The 14167-nt window shown below is 41.4% G+C and overlaps 1 protein-coding gene across 1 annotated transcript in view; it reads left to right on the top strand.

The window, feature by feature from the left end:
• Frmd4a (FERM domain containing 4A) overlaps nucleotides 1–14167 on the top strand; it is a 262810-nt gene that overhangs the window by 128483 nt on the left and 120160 nt on the right. The window contains exons 3-4 of the mRNA XM_077802674.1: nucleotides 680–774; nucleotides 11284–11376. Of these exons, the coding sequence (XP_077658800.1) occupies nucleotides 680–774; nucleotides 11284–11376 (188 nt within the window). The remainder of the gene's footprint in view (nucleotides 1–679; nucleotides 775–11283; nucleotides 11377–14167) is intronic.

The following is a 14167-nucleotide window of genomic DNA, read 5'->3' as shown; positions in this document are numbered from 1 at the left end:
GACTTCACAATGGTACGAAAGCAATATGCATTCAGCAGAAACCGCACTTTGAATTTTGAATTTGGATCTTTTTCCCCAGGCTGGTGAGATGAGGTCCCCTCTCAGGTCACTGGGCAGTGGCAGCTCCCAGTCAGCCACATGATCATGGGGGGAACAATCTCCAGCGCTCACAGTGCGCTGTGTTGCTGAGCTCTGATGCTTAATAGGGTAGGTGTTGTAAATGTATTTCTGACTTAATATTTTCCACTTATGATGGGTTTATTAGAAAGTAACCTCACCATAAGTAAAGAGGCATCTGTAGATAAATGTTTGTTAAATATAATACTTTTTTCTAATAAAGCATCTTCCTACCAGTTCAGCATAAAATGTGGGGAAGGCAAGTCACTAGGTTTGACAATCCAGCCAAAACACAATTGCTATTCGTCAATAGCACAAAACTACTAGGAAACAGGACAGAATCTCCATCTCATGAGGACCCTTCATTTAGCTGTCTGCTCAACAGAATCCTCATTGTCTCTTCCTTTGGGTTTTGTAAAGACCATTCGCATTTATTTACAGGGCTTGAGCTTTGAGACATGCTGTTGAAAATGAATGTTAGAAATCTGAGGTTGTATGCTTTAGGAAAAGTCGTCTTGTCCTGGGTCACTTAACCCTTTTCCTTTTGTATTCTTCCCCCCAGCCCAAGCTTTTGGCCAAGGAGCTTCTTGACCTCGTGGCATCTCACTTCAACCTGAAGGAGAAGGAATACTTTGGGATAGCATTCACGGATGAGACGTAAGTGCCGCCCTGAGCCCCCACAACCCAGAGGAAAGGGGCAGAACCTGACATTGCCAGCCCCAGCGGCGAGCAGTGAAATCAGAGGCAAGATGCTTGGGTCCCATGGTCTGGGGTCAACCCAAGTTCATCATCTGAATTTCAAAAGCCTTGTGATCGTGCCAAGAACAATCAAGGAATATAATTAGGGTGGTGCCAATATTACCAAGTTATTAGGTCAACTCGATCTTATAATTAAGCAGGTTTGTGTTCAGACCAAAATGTTTACTTTAAAAAAAAAAAAAAGCTTACTTTTAAAAAAGTATATCTGTATGGTTTTCATGAAAGTTAAGTGAAAACTTTTGGAAATTAAACATTTCTCTCTTGTATTGGAATAAAAATAACAGGAAGTAAATATGATGATAAATTCAAAAGGAAGAATATCTGAGCAGTTTCACTGAGCTGAAACAGAATATAAAAATTAAAAATTCAGATCACTCATCGGATGAAAAGAACATTTGCTTTCAACAGTCTTTCAGTTTGGCTCCGTGAAGTGGTGTTTTGCAATCTAAGGAAGGAATAACTTTACTAAAATTTCAATCTTCTTCTCAGTGTACTGTTTAAAGAGTGCAGTGGACACTTGCCTGAATTCCCACACACACACACACAAAAATGTTATTTTTATTCTAAGCAGGTGTTTCATAGTTCTCTTTCCTCTGTGTGTATCCAAGTATACATACATGCACACTCCTCTGCATCTTTAAATTATGAGGATGATTCCCCACGATGCCCACATCAGGGTAAGGATAGTGGCTGGACAAGACTTTACAGAGGGCCCAGGCCCCAGGACTGGTTCTGAAACAAGAACTGGTGGGTCTACATTGGCTAATCAAGAGGTGACCATACTCCTCTGCATGGGGATGCATGAAGCCTCAGGGACCCGCAGGTGGACAAGATAACCATATGATTTATTATCCAAGTTCAGACACTGGAAATAAAAAGGAATGCAAATTGGGGCCATATTGAGCAAACTAGAATGTATATCCCTATAAATTAGTGATATTTGGGGCAATAGTGTGTTTGGAACAGGAGCAAAGCCACATCTTCCTCACAAAAGGAACAAAGACCACCCCTAATCCTGGAGCCTATAGGGAATGAGTCAGGAAGGAAGGTAGCCCTAGTCTAGAGGAAATGCCCTGGCCAAGTAAGCGCAGCTGTGAGAAAGCAAGTCCTGTGCAAAAGAGCAGCCAACAGGTAATTAAAAAAGGAAAAAAAAAAAAACTAGAATATATGCTTTTAAGCAACTACACGTCTAAAACAATTACTTTCACAAATGCAAATGTTTTCTCCCGTTTCTCTTGAGAATCACGTTAAGCCCCTTAAATTGCTTTTCATACTGTTCACTGATTAGAAGGAAATCCTAAATTTCAATTAATCATATCCCCATTGTTCCCATTTCCCAAGTAAGTTTACTCAAAGATTCCATGAACTCTAGATAAGTCCCAATCAGACTAACCTTTAGAGTCAATAAGAATCAAAGAATGAGCATGTGCTCTTGGCCAAAGAGTTAGAAGTGGTCAGCTGAATGTTTCAGACCACTGCCCCAATAGCATCAGCTGGAAAGTGGAATGTCACTCTTCTTTCTTCCAGCAGAGACAAGAGCACAAAAGCCACATATCATAGACAGGAGATGCATGTTGCCAAGTCCCCTTGACCATCTACCTGACCCTGTGGACTCTGAAGCTGAGCTCTCCTAGTTGTCTGTGTTAGCCCTGAGTGTGTGTGTGTGTGTGTGTGTGTGTGTGTGTGCGCGCGCACACGCATGTGTGTAGGCCAGGCTTGAGAAAAGGCTTGCACTCCCTCTAGTGCATAGCTGGCAGAGGGTGGAAGCCATCCTTCCGGCAGAGTCTAGAGAAGATGCAGCCACCTATATCCCATGCCACCAAATCTGAGTGGGCCACTCCAGCAATGGCAAGAGTGGCCACAGGCAGCCCACAGAGGATCAGCTGGAAAGAGGCCGAGCTGGCAGATGGTTCCTAAACAGGAACTAGCAGGGTCACCTGATGCACTAGAGGAGAAAGGGCAAGTGTCAAGAAGCCCAGAGGAAATGGAGAAGCAGCACCTCTGAGGGGCTGGCACAGGGAGACGGAACCCATGGGTCCGGGGGACAGCCCTGACTCAGGCACAGTCCATCATGCCTGACAATGCATCGGCCCACACACCCCTCTGGGGCCTCTTTGTTGATGTGAACTTTTCCCCTTTTCCTGGTAGGAAAGAGAAGAACAAACCTGCCCCCACAAAATTGTGCCTGTTTGTGTGACCTGGTCTGGGCTGGCGATGCCTATGTCAGGAAAGGCTAGTCTGAGAGTATGTCCCCAGCCCGCCCTCTACGTGCCACACAAGGCTAACATGAGATCTTTTAATGCTGTTTTCAGACTGTGCATGTGGACCATGAGGTGTGTATGCGTGTGTGTGCATGTGTGATTTATGAGCAGACTATACTCTGTTTTCATAATAAAATGCAACAGATGTGTGGTCCTTTGTGACAGCTGTGGTGTGCCTCATGTATTTGCCATGTTCTCATGCAAATCAAGCAATGTTAACACTTGGAAAGGGCTTGCAAACTGTAAAATACTGAACAAATGCAAGATAGCATTAGCTGCAGCATTTTCATTCCTCAGAGTAGGATTTCTAGTGGAATATGTGACTCTGACCAAATATTGTCAGTGATTCTTTCAATATTAACTGCTCTTGATGACGTTTTATAGAAGGGATGGGACCTGAGAAAAGATGCATAAAACAGAACACAGACAGGAAATTGGAAGTTCCTTTAAGCTTCTCTCACCCCACAAGTTATATTCATTAACGAAGTGTCTGAGTACATGGTGAAAGACTTTATAACCATAAATGTTTAGTGATGTTAGGAATCAGCAATTTTCAGCATTAATTAATACTAGCTCTACCTTCTCTTTTTTACTATGATTTTGTATTTTTTACTTTGAAATAATTAGTCTTATAGAAGAGTTGCAAAATGTAGTACAGGACATTCCTGTATACCCTCCACCCACTTTTCCCGTGTGTTGGCATCTTTTCAATCGTGTTACTTGTTTAACCTATCAAAGCTAAGGAGTTAAATATTGTTAATAAAACACAGATATTCAGATTTACCAGTTTTTCCATGAATTTCTTTTATTGTTCTAGGATTCAATGGCATTTAGCCTCCTTTTATTTTTATTAACTCTGTCTCAATAAACAGAGGTTCTGGTGGTCATCTGTTAATGTTCTGAGCTGTGATGATGTACACACAGGACATGGGGCAGCCTTTAAAGCATTCTGAAACAAAGAGCCTGGTACAAACTATTGATGAGATTGTAAATTAGTATAAACACTGTGGAAATCAGTGTGGATTTTTCTCAAAACACTACACATGGGAACACCATATGATCCAGGTATACCACTTCTCAATAATTACCCTGAAAAAAAAAAAAGTAAGTCATCTTACTACTGTGATATATGCATACCCATGTTTATAGCAGCACAATTCATAATAGCCAAACTATGGAACCAGCCTAGGTGTCCATCAGTGGATGAATGGGTAAGGAAAATGTGGTACGTGTGTGTGTATATATATACACACACATACACAATGGAGTTTTATTCGGCCACAAAGAAAAATGAAATTATGTTATTTGCAGGAAAAATAGATGGAACTGGGGACCATTATGTTAAGTGAGTCAAATTCCTAAGGTTAAGTGTCATATGTTTTCTCATATATGCAGAAACTAGACAGGAAACAGGTAAAGAAAGATGGAGATGGATCTCATGCAAGTCAAAGGGAGATGAGTAGAGGAAAGAAACAAGGAGATAGGAGATGGTGAGGGAAGGGGAAAGTGCTGGGGAGTGATATTGGCCAAATTCTATTGTGATATTGTGAATTGTGTGTATGGACCAATACAGAACAGCAAATCCCATCAGTATATACAACTATAATGCACCAATAAAAAAAATGTGGGAAAAACAAAACAAAACAAAAACAAAGAGCTTTGTATAAAATCAGTCTTTAAATACTTATTTATATATTGCTTGAGTCATGGTTCTCAACCTTGGCTGGCAACACATGGGGAGCACCTACGACTTTTGACAAAATACCAATTCCTGAAACTAGCCCCAGCCATTCTGATTTAATGGGTCTGGGCCTGGCCTGAGTGTTGTTTCTAATGTGCCGCCAAATTTAAAACCCCTGTTCTAAAGAGAGAGTCTGTTTCCTCCTCTGCCTTCATCCAGATCCAAGAAGAGAAGATGATTCTACTTCAACTTTGAGTCCTGGGGGCCAATATCCTAGGGGCCTGCAAAGTTGTAGACCATCTTCCTTCTAAGGCTCCATTTCTCAAGGTTTGAGAACCAGCTCTAACGTTCAGATTCAGTGTTCCCATGCATACAAACGGCAAAACTGAGATTCTCATTGATCAAACATAGCTGTGCATCATTTAGAGAAAGTCATTTTTACATTTTATTTTTGAAGTATATCCATTGCTGCTTTAACACTCGTGTTTGTTTGACTTATTTATATTTATCTATCTATTTATTTATTTATTTATTTTGAAATTGCCTTGTGGAGGAGGACAGACTTTATAACTAAAATGACTTTTAAAATAGTTAGCAGAAATACTCAAACACACCCCAAGTTGAAGTACTGATTGACATAATATGTTTTAATTTAATCTCCAGTCATAAATGCATGAATTGCTCATTTAATGTGATAAGTATCTATGCAAAAAAAATAATAAAACCCAAAACACTTTAAGGGGTATTTAGAAATTTGAGGGGGAAAGAGAAAAACTTGGTTAGCTATTATTGTATATTCTAAAAGCCAAGTACAGTTAGAATACATTTTCACATGCCAATTAAGAAAATGAATAGTTCCTAACCTACTATTTCATCACAGATCCCTTTGAAATTTGTTAAGAAGTCACATTCTTTCTCTCCACAAAAGTTTATGCAAGAAATTTTGGCTTAAATTTTAAGAAGGGTCACAGACACCCTGAAGCCAGGAGCCTAGTTTAAGAACCTCTAAGGTAATCAATTCAGGATTTCTTTTTCTTTTTTTTTTTTTTGCATCTTATATCTCAGTTAATGGAATCACCTGATTGGTACTGTTCGGGGGGGTGAGATTTACACAGATATCGAGATCTAAAATGAACTAACTTGTTGGAAATGCATCTGTAGACTCAATGCCGGGAATGCCGGTTCCTGGGAGCGTGCCTATTGTGCATTGCCCTTACGTCTTTGTCTCTGCTTAAATGGAACCATGATTGGCATTGGCCAGGGTATCCACAAAGGTTCTAGTTGATGAGCATTCCTGGCCACAAGCTTATCTACAATTTAAAAATAAAGTACAAAAGCAATTTTCCAATTGTGGAAGAAAGAATGAGCAGCAGCGTCTCTGGGAATGTAATTTATTTAGAAATGGGTTTGAGGTTTCCATTCATTAACTCCTGTGTGGTGGGACAGGAGACAGTCAATGGCTGCAGCCTCCGTGCCTGGGTTGCAATAGCTACTCTGGGAACTTGACATTCAGCATTCATGACTACCTCCGAGAACAGCACTGAGCTGTCAGATACTACAGCAAACAGCAGCAAAATGTATTTTGTAATCAGAGAAATACTTGATTGTGATTCTTTCTGTTTATACCCAAGAAAAATAAAGAACAATGGTCAATCCAAGAAGGGCTCAAGGACCCCAGCTTTCTCCTCATTTTTTTTTTCTCAGTAAAGATGATATTGAGTAGCCTGGGGCCTAGGCCCGGTGAGCCCAGAGTTCTTCATATTCAACCATTTCTTCAGGGCAGAAGCAGTGTCTATACCTGGTGGCAGTCGCTGAACCTATAAGAATATGGATCTGTGGGGCATAATGTAAAGCTGCATTCGTCTTCTTTTTAAAAAAATATTTATTTTTTTAGTTGTAGCTGAACACAAGATCTTTAACTAATTAATTTATTTTTATGTGGTGCTGAGGATCGAACCCAGGGCCTCCGCTGTGCTAGGGGAGCGCACTATCACTGAGCCACAACCCCAGCCCTGCATTTGAGTTCTTAAATTTAACTTTAACTTTCACTATTAACCCCTGGAGAGACAGACGTAACTGGCCTTTGTTGAGCCTGTTTGTAGTTTAAGAGGTAAATTAATAAGACACAGTGTAAGAAATGTTATAGAGAACGTTTAAAACAGCCTTAAGACAACATAATGAAGCCAACAATTCCTCAATAAATAAAAAATTATGCCAGAAATTCCAATTAAACCAGGAGTCCGTGATTTAGTAATCTGGTCTCCCCAGAACACATTCTACTTTGATATTCCTCTGTTATTTTAGGATTTCTAGCTAAATTGGTATCCCTGGGCTGTCCTTAATGACATAAACAGCTAAACATTCTTGCATTTGAGGGGCGCCCCACCCCACCTCCATCCAGTGTCATTGTTAAGAATTTCACATCCTTGCTTTGTCTTTCTGTAGAAGCTCATTCTATATGAAATAACCTTTCTACAATGAAAACATCTAAAAAGTGCACAGAAGCATTCTTCCCCCAGGTCCCGAGAAGGGATTGGTGCAGACAGACTTATCACGCACCTCCACCCTCCAGAAACTCTATAAACACAACTCCCCGAGGCCATCTTTATTGAAGGTGTCAGCACTTGACCTAAAAATCTATTTGTATTATAGGTAGTAGCTAAAAGCAATCTGTTAAATAAATGCGTCCAATTTCTATTGCCCGGAAGCAATTGCATATTTATTACTGACCCAATAGTTTGACTTACGATAGCCATAAACTAAATGAACAATAACTTGATCACTTTGAAGATCGTTATCAATGAGGTGATAGCAAAAATGCTTTGAGCATCTGCTGGGGGCACCTTTTATATTTTATTTTTATTTTATTTTTTTGTTTTGTTATTGGCAAAGACACTAATGGGCATTCTCAAATGAAAAAATCAATGGGAATCATGAAAACCAAGCCATCCAGAGTCTCTTAGTTAAACTGTGCAGAGGAAGTACCCTCTTTGCCTCTTTGTTCTTCATCCCCCACCCTAACTCAAAGGGAAACAAAACGGGGATTTGAAGGGAGCCCTAGATATCGGACAGAAAAAGCCCTCTTCAGGGAGGAAACAGCAGCTCTCCACGGTGTAGGGATTGAGACTTCATACCCAATAGAATGAGCAGAAAATAGTATTTTAACAAGTCTTACAGCCATCAAAACCAGTGGCCCCAGAATTATGGTCTCTACATTACTTTCTAACACATCTTTTAGTTTTTTCCAAATAGTGGACAATCACCCTAAAGGACCTTAGATGAGTCCACTTGTCCCTCAGTCTTTCCCTTTATCAAGGGTATCATCAGAGAGACTTTTACAGACTTTCACAGAGGGGGCCGACTTCCTTCCTCCCGAGGCTCCAAAGATGGGTGCGAGGAAGTGGCCTCTCCATCCGCTACCTGAGCTGGAAGGTATGTGTGGCCTACCATCCCTCCCAGAATTGAGGTTGGAGAGTTGAAATACTGGAAGTGGAGAAAGGAAGGTCATTTTTTTTATTGGTGCATCACAATCAATGATGAATGGGAATTCATTGTTTGTTAAATATCAAACATGCACACAACACAATTTGGTCAAGTTTTTTCCTTAGATATTAACTGTTCACTTTAGGGTAGATTCCCACCCCTTTGTTCTCTTTGTTTTGTATCTTTTTTTTTTTTTTTTTTTGTGTGTGTGTGTGTGTGTGTGTTACTTTTTGGTCATTTAATTGCTTCATAAATTCTAAACCAATTCACAGCCAGGAACAAAGGAATTTTCAGTAAATAAATTCATTGCTAAAAAAGTCAATCTTTTAAAAAGAGTTTAATGTGAGGAATAAAATCTTAGCAGGGGAATCTGTGTCTTTGTCCTCTGTTAACACAAATGAAGGATGAGCAGTGAGCACAACCAACAGGGTGGTATCCAATGACACCTGGGTCTCTGTTGCCTCAGGCCACACATCCCCACCTTGAGGTTCTTTGCCTTGTGAACGGCAGTCCCCAGACATCCCTGTCTAGTCCCTGGCAACCTATGTGGTCAGTAATGTGCTGTGGGTGTGGTGAGGATTTCCCGAGTCTGGACCATTGGCTGGTCTCAAAGGCGTGTGTGGAATTTTCTGTCCCCAGGTCTTCCTTCTGCCTTGAGTTGTGTGCTAGAGAAAAGTCACTGTGCTTCTGTATCATTCTAGCCCAAGGGTGAGGCCAAGATTTCTCTTGTGAGGCTCATGCAAAGGCCCACTAGACCCTCCATCAAGAAATCTGTGATAATACAAGTGATATCATGCAACAACAACAACAAAGAAATCTGTGAGATGACACAGACATTGAAGGAATTGTTCTTGTAGGGAGTCCTTCAGTTAATGAGCAAATACATCTTTAGAGACCCAAATATTATTCACCAGGCATTATGCTAGGTTTTGGGTGTTTTTTTTTTTTTTTTAATGGGGAAAACTTAGAACCTAGTTGGAGAGTCAAGTTGTATTTTTTAGCATATCTAATTATTCAAGAGTAAGCTAAATGCCTTGTAGATGACACAAACCAAAAACTCTGGAGAAGTTTAAAATGAACCCTGGGCTTAGGCAACGTGTTAATCAGCTTTCTGTCACTGTGACAAAGACAACATAAAAGGAGGAAAAGTTTATTTTGGCTTATAATTTCAGAGGTTTCGGTCCATGATTGTTGGACCTTGCTGCGTTGTGCCTGTGGTGAGGCAGAACATCATGGTACAGGGAGCATATGATACAGCACAGCTGCTCACCTCATGGGAGCCAGGAAGGAAGCTAAGAAAGAGAGGAAAGAACAGGGGTCAGAGGATCCCCTTCCACAACACCCCCTCAGGACCTAACTTCCTTCCCCTAAGCCCCACCTCTTAAAGGTTCCGCTTCCTCCCAAATGACCTCTCCAGGTGACCACACCTGTAGAGCATGAGACTTTGGGTGGCATTTAAGATCCAAACCATAACAGACTATCAATGAAGTCTTCACTAAAAGGAAGACTGAACTCAGGCTTGAATTGTGGTTAACATGTGGATTTAAGAGGATGAAGGGAGAGTCTCCAGCTCCAGTCAGGAGAAGAAACTGGCCTCAAATACACCCATGGCCACTCACCAGAGGCTCAGCAAGACCCTGAGAGAAGAAGACCCTGAGAGTCTGGGGGACATTTTCAGAGGCAGGAAGTGAAATTATCCTCAGATAATTTTCCTGACATCTTCCAGTTGATCAGACATGCTCTTGACCTTCTGTGATAGGTTTCCTGAATTTTTTCAGATGTAAGAATTCTGTTAGGGAAAAGGAATGTAGACTGGAAAGCACAGTCATGGAGGCGTGCCCAGGAAGGGAGCCAGAAGGGCCAGAGGTCAGCCTGACCCTTCTTCTAGTCCTAATTAATGGGAAGTTTTTGTTTTGTTTTGTTTTCTTCCCCAAATAGAGATTCCTAGGAAGAGACAGAGGCCTGAGTCCCTCAGGTGGACTCTACTTTGTGGCAGATCCAAATGGCATCCCCAGTGCCACAGGTGTTGGCTTAATTAAAAGAGGGAATCCAAAGACCAACCTTCACATCATGCTTCCAAGGACCTCTCAATCTCACCCCTTACAACTCACATGACAGATACTGGTTCCTTCCCACCTCAGGGCCTTTGCACATGTTAGTCCCTCAGCCTAGAAAGTGATTTCCCTTCCCCTTCACCAGGCCACAGTTTTACATACATGGAATCACAGAGTCTACACTTTTTAAAAATCAGGCTTCTTTCACTCAGAATAATTATTTTGAGTTTCACCCATGTAGCTGCATGTAGCAATAACTCGCTCTGCATTGTTGCATAGTATTCCATCATGTGAGTGTATCATGATTCATCTACACACTCCCTTTTTGGCAAACATGCGGTTGTTTTGAGTTTGGGACTGTTTTAGTATCTCTTCAAATGTGATGTCTTTGAAGTGACTGTTAAGTCTCTGAACATTTGCATAAGGCACTTATTTTGTGTTTGATGGGCAAATGCTTTCATTTGGGATGAATATCAAGGAGTGGCATAGCTAGAGCTCCAATGGTAGATTAAGTTTCATTTTTTAATAAACAATCTACAGAGCACTTTTAACCCCAGGATATGTGAGGATTGCTCAAAGCTCTCAAGTGAGCTTTGAGTTCTCCAGGAACAAAGGCAGTGGGGGAGAGGAAATCAGGACCAGAAAGAGGCTACAGGCAGCAAGTCCCACCCCTGACCTATGGCCCCGCCTCTCACTGCTTCGCCCCGCCCCTTACCTGTGGCCCCGCCTCCCACTGCCTCGCCCCGCCCGGATCTAGTCGCCCTGTCAGGTCCCAGATGCACTACCACCCGGGTAACTCCTTTGGTGCTTCCATTACTTAGGTGCCAACAGCGAGGGGACTGCCCACCCTATGTGCTCCACTTGCACCCTCACCCAGACCACTGCTGCCAAATCGGAGCCCTAACCAACTTGTCTCTGTTTTCCTCAGGGGACACTTAAACTGGCTTCAACTAGATCGAAGAGTACTGGAGCACGACTTCCCTAAAAAGTCAGGACCCGTGGTTTTGTACTTTTGTGTCAGGTACGTACACCTGGTATTCACACTTTGGCTTCTCTGTCTTTGTCAGAAAAGCCTGGAAGGAAGAAGTGGCTCAAAGGAGGGCGATTGTAAGTTTGCCTTGTGCGTTGCTAGGGATAAAGGTTGTAGTGTAGCTCTGTTCTCAGCGAATGGAAACACAGGCGTGAGTGTGCAAGGCGTGTGTCACTGCGCATGGACACAGGTATTGGCATTCTTGCACTAGGATGCGTTTGTGGAATAAAGATCAAAGTTTTCTTTTGTCGTTTTTCAGGGGTGTGGGAAGTGGGTCGGATATCTCATACTAAACCGAGTCCCTCACAGCACCTGCCTGGAACTCTTTTGGTGGAAGTTAGGAGCTCCATAATAAAAGCCTTGGTTTTCTTCCCTTCTATCACAAAAGGCCTCTTGAATTTTTTTTTTCTCTATCCCAAAGAGGACTAATTAAAATCCAGCAGCAAAACACAGGTCAGTGTATGTTGTGGCAAGGGAGGAGAAAGCACAATGGTGTGTCAGAAATGGTTTGCATTTTCCATTCACTAATCTAAGACATTTCATTTAATGACTGCAAATGACTGCAGAGGAAACGGGTTTTTTGTGATACAGTGCTTTCAGAGTTAACATTTGCAGCAGTCAGGACTGATGCTTCTGTTTGCAGTAGGCTGTGGGAAGCTACCAGGGGGCAAAGTCCGACTCCAAGCTCCCAGACCAGCAGCACTGAGCTACCCAGTCTGTGGAGCCACCAAGTCCTTTCTGTCTAGAACGTGGCAACGGTATTGCAGAAGCACTGAGAGGTTTTTTTGGTTTGGTTTGGTTTTCTTGTGCTGGGGCTCCAGCCCAGGGCCTCCCACATGCCAGACAAGTTTTGTACAAATAAGCCACACCCCCGGTTTTCAGATACCATCTCTTCCACCCAGGACACTGAATCTGTGTTCCGTTCTATGCTAACAGACATTCACAAGGAGGATACAAACGATTTGCAGTTCGTTTCCTCCTAAAGAACTGGGTCAGGATTGCAGTTTTCCATATAACCACCCTGAATCCACAAACGGGCATTTCAAGAGCCCAAGAGTTAAAGGGTCCATTTAACAGACTGAAGTGGATGACTTTACCTCAGCTGGCAGAGTCAATTCAAACTTGCATTTAATGCCTTTTTGATTTGTTTAACAGCTGTGGACATATCAGAGCTAATCTTAGCCATTTCCATTGCTGATGGGAATGATTTCAATGCCATATTCTCTTTAGTGGTGTCTACAGTTTCTCAGATTAATGGAAAAGTAACTATAGAAAGCAAAGACTTTAACAGTTCCGCCGGGAGGGGCAGGTGGTGGTGGGCAAGGCTGGAGTTGAATTGAAGCAGTTCATTAACCTGTAATGCAAGGGGGATAAATAACTCTAACTGTGCATCAGCCTCCCCCATCCTCCTGGTACTGTTTTTTCCATAATTTCCATAAAGGTTGTATTGAACATCAGACGGTGTACACAGACATTTCAATTTGCACATGATTCTTAATATAGGAAGTGCAAATCTAAAAAGCCACATATTTTGATTCTTTTTTTTTTCAATAGTTATCCCAGGAATTTTTCAGCTTCAAATCCAGAGGCAAATTTTCATTAGCAGGATAGCAAGTACCAGTATGTTCAGATGCTGACAAGCTGTCACATAAGTCCCACCAGCTCATGACTTAATACCATGTACAGAAAATATTCAAGTTTTTAACCTTTCACATCATGTTAACAAAATCATTAGGAGAACCAGGTTATCATAAACTTTTAAAATATGCTTTTATTAGGGCTGGGGTTGTGGCTCCCTGGTAGAACACTCACCTAGCACATGCAAGGCACTGGGTTCCATCCTCAGCACCACATAAAAACAAAGGTATTATGCTCAAATACAATTTAAAAATTTTTTAAATGTTTTTATTAGTGCATTTTGATTATACATACTAGTGGGGTTTTTTTTTAACATAATCATACATGTATGGGGTTTAATTTGCCCCATTTCAGTCCCTAGTCCTTACTCTTTCCATCCTCTCTTCCCTCTTTTATTCTTCTTTCTTTACTTGATTAGTATTCCTTATGTTTATTTATTGTTGTTGTTGTTTTTTAAAACTGGTATCACCGTAAACTTTTACAGAGGGCACATAGTCCTGACTGGTCAAGGATCATGGAAAGTTTCTCCTTAGAAACAATTCTACAAAACAAAACAAAACAAAACAAAAAAAAAACATGGGATTCAAATTTAAAATGTTTAAAATGGATTGAATGTATAGCTGTGACTCCAAATTGCCCTTTGGTTTGCTTTCTATTACAGGATGTAAAACTACTCTTAACCCATGATAAGCCAGGGCAACTGAAGCCTTCTGTAAAGTCCCACTGTTTTCTCCTTGTACCAGAAAATAAACAACCAGCAAATGATTTCACCTCTTAAAAAAAAAAAATTCATTTATACTAAACAATGGAATGAAGTGAGGTTCCCTCCTTCTTAGAAAAAAAAAAAGTTTCTCTTTCTGGTACTTTTCTTCAGTGTTAGTCAAGAAAATACTGGGCTTTGTTGCATGTTAGGTATATTTATTCCCAAGTGTCTGAAAAGAGGTGAGTCCTTGGTGGGTTTGGGGAACCAGATCCTTGCAGGACAGCCTGGGACACTGAGATTGGTGACAGAGGTGTTGGTCCCCCAGGTTGTACAGATTGTTTCAAGTCAAACCAGAGGACACAGTGAGACACAGTTGCTTGCAAAAGACAGAACTAGGAAGCAGGGCGACCACAAGACTCAAATATTTTATCTGATCCCCGG

This window comes from Urocitellus parryii, chromosome 9, assembly GCF_045843805.1.
Source record: "Urocitellus parryii isolate mUroPar1 chromosome 9, mUroPar1.hap1, whole genome shotgun sequence".
NCBI lineage: Eukaryota > Metazoa > Chordata > Mammalia > Rodentia > Sciuridae > Urocitellus > Urocitellus parryii.
Note: the sequence above shows the minus strand (reverse complement) of the source record. Positions and strands in the feature narration are given on the sequence as shown.